At 41.5% G+C, this 13,656-nt stretch overlaps 2 protein-coding genes across 3 annotated transcripts in view; both read right to left on the bottom strand.

Annotated features, from left to right (window-relative positions):
• Positions 1–11,278, bottom strand: part of LOC129753516 (uncharacterized) — a 29,652-nt gene extending 18,374 nt beyond the window's left edge. The window contains exon 1 of one of the 2 annotated variants that reach the window (XM_055749338.1): positions 10,982–11,278. The gene's annotated coding sequence lies outside the window, so the exon portion shown is untranslated. Of the gene's footprint in view, positions 1–623; positions 995–10,981 lie in introns of those variants that run through there. The other variant, XM_055749343.1, reaches the window with a different exon arrangement.
• On the bottom strand, positions 3,144–9,272 carry LOC129757920 (uncharacterized). Its single transcript, XM_055755325.1, has one exon. The coding sequence runs from the start codon at positions 9,270–9,272 to the stop codon at positions 3,144–3,146; it is 6,129 nt and encodes a 2,042-aa protein (XP_055611300.1).
• Positions 11,279–13,656: the final 2,378 nt, after the last annotated feature.

Genomic DNA, 13,656 nt, shown 5'->3' with positions numbered 1-13,656 from the left:
GAAACAAGTGAGAAGTCAGGAGTGTCAAATTGACACTCCAGGTACTGTAACGGGTAAAAAAAGTATGAAAATTTATTTTCTCCTATTCAATGACATTGCTTTTTGTAGCTTACTAGGTATCTTCTGAAAATACCAAACCCTGACCTACCTTAAAACGATTCGATAAACGGTTAATTATCTTTAGTCGATATTGGACTAACCATTTATAAAAATAAGGTTTAATTTATGATTATTCTTTACAACGTAAAATAAAATAAAACAAAATATACTGTCAAATCACCGTAACATAATACAATTCAAAGCCAGCCAACATGATGCCACCGACCAAATTGTTTCGCTACCCTATCGAATGCAGAAAGAAGCTTATCCCAGCAACAGTCGTCACCAATAAAAACGGATCAATAAATGGCACCCTCTCTTGACCCTTCACCAAAACAAGGTTCAGGTCGCGAAAATCCCATAGTATCAAATATCGCCAGCAGCAACGGTTGCCCTTTGTGCCACACCGTATCCTAATCAACTTATCCGAATTATTCATTCCAGTATCAGACGACAGCTCAGGCTGAATTCAATCTTTAGGTTCTTTTTATTTTTGGGTTGATTCCAATCAACATTTCACTTACCACTTTTCACTTTTGTTCTTTTTCGATTGGTGCTGTAGCAAGACTAAAAACGCCACGTTCCAGCCATCGGCAGAGTTTCTTCTCTCCGTCGACATCCAAGGGCGGCTACTCGGTACCCAGAACATGACCAAATTGGGGCCCCGGAAAGGACACTTCCTTGGTTTTATATCACTGATCTCTTCGGCCTTCCATATCGAGATAAATGACCACCACAAACATTTAGAAACCCTCAATAACCCTCAGTTTCTTCACGAAATGCACTCGAAAACTATCTTTTCAATCCGGAATGGGGGGAAGACGATAAGCAAATCTCCAAAAACACAACGGGAGATGAAAATTTTCAACACGTCTACCAGAAAAGAAAATAAAAACTCGTAGGGGAGATGGGGGCATAATGGCCACCTTAAGGAAAACGCTTATTTAACCATAGAAAATAGCTATAATATGGAGGTTACATTATTGTTTCGTGTTCAGACACTTGAAAAGCCTATTCCCTAACGGGCTGAAACGTGAAAAACAAGATGAAAACGTTAAAAAATGCATTTTAAAAAAATTTGCCAAAAGCTGAAATCCAGCCACTGTAGAGGCATAATGAGAACCCCCCTGAGGCAGTATGAGCACCATTAATGAAGGCATAATGAGCGTTTTCTACCGGGAATTCTAGCAGCAAATTCGACTCGATGAAGTCAACTTACTAATATCGCTATATCTTGACTTGTATCGTCTGACGAATTGGCCTATTGGTAAGATGTCGGACAGGTAATCAGTAGGCTCGAGTTCGATTCCTGGTGGAGGTGATTTTTTTTTCTTCTTTAATCATTTATGATCATGATTGCACTAAACGGTGAGGCGTAGATTCATCAAACAAAGCAAAAACAAAATAATCTAGGTCTGTTTGTAGAATTCAAAGAATTAACACATGTTCATACATTATGTTTCTGGTGTTTTGTTTGACGGATGATGCTTTGATGCTATTAGCCGTATAATGTAACAATAAAAAAAATCAATCATGAATGGTATGTGCAAAAAAAAATCCCCTCGAACAGGAATCGAACTCGAGTCTACTGATTACCTCTCCGACATCTTACCAATAGGCCAAATCGTCAGACGATACAAGTTAAGCTGTAGCTCTATTACTCAATTGACTACATCGAGTCGAATTCGCTGCTAGATTCCCCGGCAAAAAAATGCTCAATATGCCTTCATTGAAAGTGCTCTGTTCGCCTCTAGTGAACAAATTAAAGTAAAAACGCGTTTTACAATTGATTAAAGTGAAAAATCAAAAATTTTATGATGCTGAAAATTGAAAAACAATGTGTAGATCATGTTGCAGTGCGTACATTTCAGATCAAGGTGATTTAAAGGTCATAAAAGCTTATTTGGTGGTGCTCAAAAATTATAATATTTTCGTCACTTGAGAACCTTGCTGGTTATTATTTAATATTTCTGTAAATATGAAAAGGATATTTCTTTTTTGGTGAAAAATTAATACTATAGGTAGTACGAAACAAGTCCTCATGAAAATTTGTTTAAGAAAATACGTACTTATGTAGAAAAATGGACTTCTCATTATGCCTCGGGTGCTCGTTATGCCCTCATCTCCCCTACACAACTCTATACGAAAAAATGTTCCGTTCCCCGTCAGAGGAAAATCTCACTATAGCACTCAACCAGCAGGTAATCAGCTAGCCAGCCTACCATACCAGTCAGTCAGAGCCAGATCCATTGGCCATCGGCTGCGGACGACTGCTACGGATTTCATGTGTGTGTGGAGTAAATTTTTGACGTTTCCTTTCTCCGTTTCCAGTTTCAGAAGCGCATGAAATCCAGAAACACGCAAGAACGAACGAAGATTGTACAACCACAGCCACAACAGTCGAGAAGCACGGAAATGTTATGGCCAATGTAAACATTAACAATCGTACGCTTGACGCTTGTTAAATTACCAATGCCACTTCGCGGCCCTAAGGAATTGAATCCGAAATATCGGGGTTGTTGTTGAGGCGAGATTTTCGGAGGATTTTTTAGCAAACCCGATGATGATGTGGTACAGCTAAAACTATATTTAAGTGTGATTATAAAGAAAAATAGTGAATCAAATATATCACTCACATTGGCTAACCTCTAATTTCGCTTCTCCTCAACAATATTACTGATTCCAATCGTATGGAATGACTTTTGCCTATAGAAATATAATTATAACAATTTTATATGGATTTTACCTTAATATTGTTAATACTCACAACTGCAAATCAATTATATAACAATAATGCAGTAACTTCTCGAAAAACTACGTAGTGCAAAACGTGCCACTATTCGATAGCCTAAATTGGCTCCTTCCAACGCATCGAATTATTTCCCTGGCTGTGTATTTGATTTGTTAGGATAAATTTATGGTATATATATTGAGATACTCACGATAGCAAGAATAATATTTAGAATATAATAGGATACAAAGTAATTTAATTCCACCGTCCGATCGTTGTGGTTCACTCTACAAGTCGCGTGAAATCAATTTTCCTAATCGCAAGTCACGATGACGTCGTCTCCGGCCCGATAGCTGTCATCACCACTGACGTTAGTTGGATTCTCCTGCTTCAACAAGGGAGCGGCCAAAGTTGCGTCAACATCCCCCCGCTCGTAAGACAGATGGTCCCCTGAGGTCTTACCGATATCTAACACCGCTAACTTTGCTACCGGCCTAGTAACAAGTCCCTTTGAAGTTTGAACTGTAGCTCGACGTATTCGCCCATCAGAACCTTTTGTAACACCTACTACGCGTCCTCGAACCCAGCCATTCCGTATCGTCTCGTCGATGATAACCACCAAGGTTCCTGGTTCCAGCGGTTTCGTTTCTTCGAACCATTTGGTTCTTCTCGCGATGGTAGGCAAATACTCTTTCACCCAGCGATGCCAGAAAATATCCACCAGGTGCCTATTATGGTTCCAGTCGTCTCTAAGGGCCATTCCAGGTTGGAGAAACTTCATATGTGGCTGACCGATGCCCGAGGAACTCATGAGCAGAAAGTGGTTGGGGGTCAAAGCTTCCTGTGTGTCGTTTTCCAGAAAAATGAAAGTCAATGGCCTCGAATTGACCACTGATTCAGCTTCGACAATGACGGTGGAGAATGTTTCTTCGTTCGGTGTTCTAGATGTCGTCATGGCATAAAAGGCGGTTTTAACAGATCTTACAAGGCGCTCCCACGCACCACCCATGTGAGGCGCGGAAGGAGGATTGAAATACCATTTCGTGGCGGCATTCGTAAACGTCGTTGCGAGTTCGTCGTTGATAGTTTTGCACTCCTCGATGAGATCGTTCTTCGCACCTAGAAAATTGGTGCCATTATCCGAATAGACTTCGACTGGTGAACCTCGACGGCCGATGAATCGCCTCATAGCCATCTTGCATGACGTTGTGGTAAGTGAATGGACGACCTCCAGGTGGACAGCTCGGATGGTCAGACAGGTGAATAATGCCACCCACCTTTTCACCGTACTGCGTCCTACTCTCACTTGCATTGGTCCAAAATAGTCCAGTCCCACGAAGGAAAAAGGTTTGCAGAAGGCCCTCAAGCGGGCGGCAGGCAAAGGACTCATTCTGGGCACGTTAGGGGAAGCTTTGTGAACTCGACAGTACACACATAATTTTTCAACACGTTGAACTAACGTTTTTAATCTGGACACGTGGAATCGCTGTCTTATCTCGTTCACGACGGTGTTCGTATTGCAATGAAGGTATTTCTTGTGATACCATAAAACGATTAGCTGAGTAGCGTAGTGTTCCCTTGGAAGAATGATAGGATTTTTAGTGTCGTACAATACGAACGCTGCAGCGGTAATTCTTGATTCCATACGCAAAATCCCGTCTTCGTCGATGAAAGGGGAAAGCTTCGCAAGGGGGCTCGAACGATTCAATCGTCGACGCTCAATCGGTGAATTAGTTTGTTTTAACTTGGCAATTTCTCCGGAGTAGAATTCATTTTGCATAATTCGAAAGACAAGTTTTTCCGCTGCGGCCAGTTCGATTTGCTCTAAGTACCCCTGTCGACCAGTGACGTTCCTCGCCTGGCAACGCCGGTTATGTAAGTAACGAAAAACGTATCCGATCGAGTGAACTAGGCGATTCCACTGGGAAAAACGGTCCCATTCGATGGAAATAAATGTGCTACCTGTAGTGTGATGAACATTCACGATATCTGTTTTTTGCGCTCTTAATTCTACTTTCGTTCCAGTGCACTCCGCTTGCTGGGTTGGCCAGCGATCTTCCGGCTCGTACAAAAACGATGGGCCGTTGAACCACCTACTCGTTGACGATAGGTCGGGTCCAGTTGTCCACTTGGTGGCTTCGTCAGCGACGTTGAGTTTACTTGGGACCCATTTCCACTCAAATACATCTGTTGTTTCGAGAATCTCCCCAATACGACAAGAGACAAATTGATTATACTTGCGTGAGTCGGAATTAATCCAGGCCAGCACGGTGCGTGAATCAGTCCACAGGATTCGACGTGAAATCTTCAAAGAATGTGTTTCGATAGCGCTTTTCGATTGACGGCTTCCGATAACTGCCGCCTGTAGCTCGAGTCGAGGGATCGATAACGTTTTAAGAGGAGCCACTTTAGATTTCGCTGCAACTAATATGCATTTGATGACTCCATCAACCTCCGCTCTGATGAAAGACGCACAAGCGTACGCCAGCTCGCTCGCGTCAACGAATACATGTAATTGGACTGATTGAAGCTGATGTGTAGCATATTCACCAAAATAGGACCTGGGAATTCGAATATCCTTCAGCATCGGGAAAAGAGAGATCCATTGCGTCCATCGGATTTGTAAGTCTTCAGAAATCGGCTCATCCCAGGACTTTTGACTACGCCAGATATCTTGAACAAGAATTTTCCCATGTATGACGAAATGAGAAAGTAAGCCTAGAGGATCATATAGGCTCATGACAATTCTTAACACCTCTCGTTTAGTCGGCCAATGAGGAATGTGTCCTAAGTTAGATGAATAGGTGAAAGCATCTTCTTCTCGAAGCCAAAACATCCCAAGTACACGTTTGATTTCACTGGGAGAAACGTTGGGATCACATACATCGAAGGATTTCACAGCTGACGGATCGGTTTCACCTACGGCTTCTAGCACACGATTGGAGTTCGACGACCAGGAGTGAATGTCGAATCCGGCTTGCGAGTGGACGAATTTAACTTCCAGAGACCTTTTTACTGCTTCAGTTTCATCGTCAAAGCTCTGCAGGAAATCGTCCATGTAGTGGTGGTTAAGAATCGATTCGACTGCTTCCGGAAATTTATCGGCAAACTCTTTCGCATTCATGTTTTTGACATGCTGCACAGAACAAGGGGAACTAGTCGACCCAAAGGTGGCTACTGTCATGAAGAATGTTGTAGGCGGCTTGGAAGGGTCATCGCGCCAGAGAATCCGCTGGGCTTGAATATCTTCTTCGCGAATCATCACGCGATGAAACATTTCGCGGATGTCCGCGCAAACTGCGATTTTTCGTTCCCGGAACCCAGTAAGAACTTTCGGAAGCGATATTAATTGGTCCGGTCCTTTAATAAGCATGGCATTCAAACAGACTCCATCTACCTTAGCGGCTGCGTCGCAAAAAATTCGAATTTTCCCGGGTTTTTTAGGATTGATTACAACCCCTAACGGCAGATACCAGATTCGGCGAGGATCCGTTTTCTCCAATTCCGCTCTCGTGGCTTCTCGCAAGTAGCCTTTCTCTAGATACTCCGAAATTTGTCTCCTCACACTGCTTCCGATCATTGCATCAGCTTCCATGCGTCGCTCTAGGCATTGTAAACGTTTAAATGCCATAGCGTAGCTATCGGGAAACTCGAAAACATCGTACCGCCACAGTAAACCTGTCTCAAATCTGCGACCTATTCTTTTTGTCGTAGCTTCGAGAATCATTCGAGCTCGTGTGTCTTCGGAGGATTGAGGTGCGTTCCTAACAGATACTCCCAAACTATCGACAGCAAACGATTGTTTAATCAGATCATGTAGTTCATCTAATTTTGTGGAGCATTCACAGATGTGCATATTGAACGCCGAGACAACTGCGTTCCCATCGGAGATCGGTCCATGGATTGACCACCCTAGTCGCGTTTTTGTGGCAAGAGGTGAATATGCGTCGCTTTCTCTTATACGAAGAGCTACTGCCAAATGTGCGTTGTCGTTGCCGATCAAGATTTGTGGAGTCACGTCGTTGTAATCGCTCACCGGGAGACCCGAAAGATGAGGATACCTGGCAGCCAACTGCTGGTAACATAACGATTGACGAGGAAGAGCAAGATTCTTTACCGTGCGCACATTTGACAGCGAATACTTTCGAGATCGTCCTTCTCCAGCAACTTCAAAATTTACTCGCTTCGAGGCGACTTCTTCTCGACTAACATCCGCTGTCCAAGTTAGGCATAGTCTCGCACTTTCTCCTTCTAGACCCAACTGGTTCGCAATATTTTCCTCTAGCAAAGTTATTGAGGACCCATCATCGAAAAACGCGTACACTTTCAAGGACCGACCATTGCTGAATAGCGTCACGGGAAGAATTCGAAACAACGAGGATTGACCTTCTTGGCGATGATTATTTACTTTTCCGGCAGAGCTTGTCGGTTGGGTTTTTGTTGTTGTTGTGTGCAGAAGAGGATGGTGTTTTCGTTGGCACCCTTGTTCTCCACAAGCTTTCTTCAGCTTACACGGCCTTCTTCCATGCTGGAAAAGACAAGTCCGACAAAGCGGTAGGCTGTGTACTACTTGCCAACGATCTTCGAGATTCATTTTAAAAAACTGCGGACAATCTGGGTTTTTGTGATCGGCTTTCGAACAAATCTTGCACACTTTAGGACCGATAGTTTTTAACTCGTTCTGTGGCAACTCGTTCGTTGGATAAGATGGCTCGTGAGCAGTGTGAGCGTGCAAAAAACCTCGATCTTTGTGCTTTTCGAATTTCGCATTCCGGTGATCCTGTTTCCCTCCAACGGGAATAGTCACTTGCGTGGCTGCGTTTACCAAAATCGACATAAAGTTGGCAAAAGCTCTTAAATCGGGTTCTACAAATTGGTTCTTGTACAAAACCCAATCGATTTTCATATCATCTGGCAATTTACTAACAAGCTCGTGGATTAGAGTCGGATTGTTCATGTGGGCATAGTGTTGCCCAGCTTCGAGATGGTCAACTAAGTTTTGAACAGTCATACCAAAAGTAATCAGCGTGTCGAGCTTTCCTGGTTTTGGACCGGGCGTATCATTTAGTTTTCTTAGCAGCGTATGAATCAATATTTCCGGTCGACCGTATAAAGATCTTAAGGTTTCCATGATCACCGGAACCGACGACGGAAGAAGCAATTTGCTCCGAACAGCATCCAAAGCTGGGCCTCGCAGGCAGCGTTGTAATCGTGTTAAATTATCGGCATCAGAATATCCACAAGCTTGACTGGTGTTGTAAAACATCGTAGAAAACAGTGGCCAATCTTCCGGGTCCCCGGAAAATTGTGGCAGGTCTTTGGCCATGAGTTGACGCGCGGCCATCTGACTGCGATTTGGAGTAGAATAATTCTCGAACGGATTGTACACGGAATTTGGTAGCGTTACCGCGGGTGCCAACATGGCGGAGACCGGAACGTCATTAGTGAATGCATACGGGTTTTGGCAATCATTCACGGTACTCATCACCGCAGGTTGGTTTACAGACTGGGTGTGAAAGGATGCTGGGATAGCTGTTTGCGGAATGGTACTTGATGGAGGAACCACTGCTGGAACGGACGAATATTGTTGCGCTACAGGCAACCCACTTGCCACGGGAAGTCCTCTGGAAACAGGTGTCGATGTTTGTTGACCCACAAGATTAAATGGAGCCGATTTGGGAATTGCTCCGGTCGACATTAGCGAACTTCGCAGGGAATTAAACACATTAGTATTCACTGCGCCTACGGGCAAATTCTGTTGAATGCGATTTCCTGCCGAAAGATAGTTTTCTCCACTTGAGTAAAACGGATAGGCCATGCCTGATGGTTCTTGGATGCGATTGGAAGCAGAAACGGGAAAAGAAACGGTTGATTGCCTCGTAGTTACCGGAGCTAACGTATATTCCATCGCGGAAACTACTGGAAAACCGTTGTTAGACGTAGCCGGGGTAAATTCTGTCTCTGGGGCTAGTGGGACTACAGTAGAGCTCACAGCACCGCCCAGAAGTCGGTCCACCTTCCATTGGATAATCTGGCTGGAATTACTCCGGTTGGATTTTCCACTTTGCCTTTCGTCTTCTTCTTCTTCCTCTGCCCCTTCTTCGAGCACTCGAAACTTATCCTGGATGAACTTTTTCTCCATTTCTAATTTTCGTTGATCAAGACGGAAACGATTTTCTTGTTCCTGTCGTTCAAGGTCCAACTGTTTGTCTTGAATCGCTTTCATCTCCTCTAACTTCTTCAAACGCAATTTCGCCTTCCGGGCAGAACAACTCGTCGACGCTTTCGAGCTGCAGATGGATTCAGCAGGGGGAACGATAGTGGTTTGTTTATCTTGTGGTTGGGTACAACGAGGACAAATAAAATCCTTTTCGCCGATGCTATCGCTTACTCCCACACACTCAAAGTGCCACCACGAATCGCATTTGTCACAAGCCACCATCCTGGTTGTGTCCGGGAGATTACAATTCGCACTGCAGCTGTGCCCGGGTACGGTAGGAGTGTTTGTCGCCATCGTTTGAGTCCAATTTTTAGTGTTGTTGAGGCGAGATTTTCGGAGGATTTTTTAGCAAACCCGATGATGATGTGGTACAGCTAAAACTATATTTAAGTGTGATTATAAAGAAAAATAGTGAATCAAATATATCACTCACATTGGCTAACCTCTAATTTCGCTTCTCCTCAACAATATTACTGATTCCAATCGTATGGAATGACTTTTGCCTATAGAAATATAATTATAACAATTTTATATGGATTTTACCTTAATATTGTTAATACTCACAACTGCAAATCAATTATATAACAATAATGCAGTAACTTCTCGAAAAACTACGTAGTGCAAAACGTGCCACTATTCGATAGCCTAAATTGGCTCCTTCCAACGCATCGAATTATTTCCCTGGCTGTGTATTTGATTTGTTAGGATAAATTTATGGTATATATATTGAGATACTCACGATAGCAAGAATAATATTTAGAATATAATAGGATACAAAGTAATTTAATTCCACCGTCCGATCGTTGTGGTTCACTCTACAAGTCGCGTGAAATCAATTTTCCTAATCGCAAGTCACGATGACGTCGTCTCCGGCCCGATAGCTGTCATCACCACTGACGTTAGTTGGATTCTCCTGCTTCAACAAGGGAGCGGCCAAAGTTGCGTCAACAGGGGTTGAGATAATTGGGGTGAGCCTTTGAGTTGAGGAATTTATGGAACAGTATATACGATAGTTACTTAAATATTTTCTATTTGATATTACAATATTCTTAAGTATTTTTTTCTAATACATATACCCTTTTGTAAAATAAATATGAGTTATGTTATTAAAATATTTCTTCAGCCTCCTTTAGTACGTTTCTAATAATTAACCTCGTTGGGATGTCAGTTTTCGGAATCGGGACAAATTTGATAAAAAAAAATCCGATACTGCATATGTGTACTCTCACACGCGATTTAAAAACATCAGGGATCATTTTTTGAACTACGTTAACATTCAATTTGCAAAAAGTTTGCATTACCTGAGCATTAAAATATTTACTATTTAAGGACTTTTCCTAAAATTTTCTATCTGTGAATAGAAATAATGAATATTGTATGTATGATATTATTAGTTCAAAATTTAAATAAATACATTGTTAAATATAGTGTTTATATGTATCGAATATAGACATTCGAAACACGTCAAAGTTTCTAATTGATAAGGAATTAATTCATATTTGTATGAACTATGAAAGATTATAAATCATTTTCGGCCTTATTAGGAAACCAGATGATGCACTCGGTCCTTATGTAATGTATAAACAAAACAAGATAATAATTCAGCGTTATCTTCAGTATAATTCCTTTTACTTGCCAATCGCTCCTTCAAAATAATTAGCGAATTCCTGCATAGTCAAATCATTGAAAATTCTATGGCTTATTAAGCACGAATATTAATAGCCACAGAAAAGGATGCTTCACTGAAATATGTAGTTTAAAGGTGTGTGACTTCCAAGCTATCATTTTTTTTTTAATAAAATCCGTCTATCCGATTCGGATTTTCCCTAAAAACGCTAGAGCAAGCCACCCATCCCATCGTTCCAATTGGAATTTGGGAACCATCCCCAGCGGAAGATGGAAACAAGAGAACAAGAAGAGGCACCACTTACATCGACTTTGCTGGCGATTTTCTCCAATTTCCACATCTTTAACTTGGGGAGCACTTGTGTGTGGCTGCGGAGCTGTAGGAGCAGGATCACTTCCGGCACGCGCGCGGTGGCCCTATCCTTGACCGAATTAACAAAATTCCCGGTTCGCGTACGTTCCGGATCGCACCGATTATCCGTTTTGTTGGCAAGAAACCCGGCGGAAAGGAAATTTTCTGCTCAAATTTTCAGATGTCTGCGGCACCCAGACGATGGCTGCTGAGTTTAATCTCGAAAATTTGGCGATGTTTTTGGTGTTTAAAATAGGGGCGCCGACTCTAGATGGGGTCCGGTCCGACGGCTGCTTTGGGAAGCAGTTGATCTAAACGAGAAAATTTGGGTTTGAAACGTCGCAAACTACCTTCAGGTTTGAATGGTTTGACCCTCAGAAACTTTCAGGTCTTTTTATTATGTGGTGTTAAAAAATCATCTTGGCAGCTCTTTGAACTGCAAGAATTGAGGAACGATTTTTTTTATAAATTAGGATTCTGTAAATGTACTTTCGGCTCTTCAATTAAAGCTTGGAAGAGGTATAAAAAATTATTTGCGATTTATTTTTAACAAATCAAGCATTCATTTAGGTAAATTGTAATTTAAAAAATATTTCGTTTCTTCATCATGTGGTGAAATCAAATGAAAGTTCGTAACTTGAGTAACATGGATCCATTTTGAAATTTCTGCATCAATTAATGTGTAAAATCCGTCTACACAATTGATTCTTTGACGTTTCTTACGCACATTAACTGGCGTGTACGGACGAGAACGGGAAAATTAACCTCCAAAATTTCAGTGCATGAGGCCGACGAACACGGTCGTTTTTGAGGTTAATGCAGTTAATGTTCATCAGTGGTTAATGTTCCCAAACTTTAAAAGTGTTAGCGAAACGCCCTGAGTTATGACACACGCAGAAAAAGAAAGGGGGTTGGTTTCAACAAAACGTTTTGTTATTTTATTTTACATTTTCAATGCATATTTCTTGATAGCTTTCACTACAAAATCGATCAGAAATAATAATAAAATATTGTAATTTTTACACACTCCTTTTTTATTACTTAAAAATTAAATTTGGTTTAGTTCGAAACCAGAAATCGGTTAATTTCAATGAACGTGTAGTGAGACTAAAAATGAAAAACAAAAGAAAAAAAAAAGAAAAATTTTCGAGGAAATATTAAAAAAATTTCTCATTGGAACAGCGAGTAGCAGCAGCCGAAACAATTTTTTGAAACCCCTGTGACTGCCGAGCACGATTCTCATTCGTCGGTGCGGCCGGAACCCTCCGAATTTGATCCACCATGCACTCATCTAACAGGTTTGTATCATAAATTAAAGATTAAGTGAGATACTAATTTGTTTTTAATTTTTAAGGAACAGGCGTATTAACATGCGGAGCACCCTACCTATTACATCGGTGCGTTCTAAAAGAAAGGCGGACCATTACTTTCGTCCAGCAGCTACAACATAACGTGGGTTGGCTAGCGATTAGTGAGGATAAGTTGGCCATAACGTGCCAATACTCATCCTTGTGCAATCTGGTTCCGATAAATAACGTTTAGCTATAGGAAATGTTGCCTCTTACCTTGTGCAAACCCGGACATGATGGGAAAACTCGGAACGATTCGTCGCCTGAAGATATGCGCGCGTGGTGCCTGTTCGGGGAGCTGTCTTGAACTGACTTAACGAAGGTGGATAAAGACGGCCTGCACGCAAGATGTGAAACGGCGATAGTTGCTATTCGTTTACTTACGAGGGGTGTTCTAATGACAATCCAGTTACACTCTGGTAATTATTATGTGTAATATGAAACGCAAATAATATCATCGACAACATAAGTCTTTTGGTATCCCACATCCCCTTCCTACTCTCAAAAAAAAGAAAAAAAAAACAAGTTTAACAAGTTTGCTGTACAATGTTTATGATTTTTGGTTGCCGATCACCAGCGCGAAAACTTCGGATTTCAACTCTATTGACAATATCAACCACTTTTACTGACGTACTTTTTATAGTATTTGGAAATCGTATGTTTGCTTATTAAACTCGTTTTCAATATCGCACCGTGAAATTCTTTTACCAATTAAAAATATTTGATTCACCGGTATAGAATATTTACATCATTTGCAAATGTGCTTCCTGATTACTTTTGGTTTAATTTTACGTAAATTGAAAGTTTTCAAGTTTAGCGTGTATTATTGACATGTCTGTTTCTTCTTTTTATTCAACGTAACCCAAAACTGTAGAACCGGATAAAAACAAAACTCACAAATTTTCATCATTGCAGAACATTTTCCTAGTTTTTTTCGCGTTTTCTAAATCGGTTTTCCAACAGTAAACTTTACTTTCGACCTCGGAACAAATAAGTAATTCCGGAAGAGAACGAGATGATAGAAAACCAACGAGAAAAGAACGGGGTCACAAACTGCAACACTTACGGATTCCATCAGTATATAAGGTAGATATCAAATGTTTGTAATTTGCAAAGGTTTGCATTCGCAACTATTTAACGCTTCTTTATTTTAGCTCCTTGATCCAAATGCCATTCGTCTCAATCTCTGCCGCTCTTATCAACATGTTTCCCGAAAGAAACCCCTGTTACAACAAATCAACGGTGCTGGCAGTACTTCCCAAGGCAAATATGCAATAAC

This window comes from Uranotaenia lowii, chromosome 1 (genome assembly GCF_029784155.1).
Source record: "Uranotaenia lowii strain MFRU-FL chromosome 1, ASM2978415v1, whole genome shotgun sequence".
Classification (NCBI taxonomy): Eukaryota; Metazoa; Arthropoda; class Insecta; order Diptera; family Culicidae; genus Uranotaenia; species Uranotaenia lowii.
Note: the sequence above shows the minus strand (reverse complement) of the source record. Positions and strands in the feature narration are given on the sequence as shown.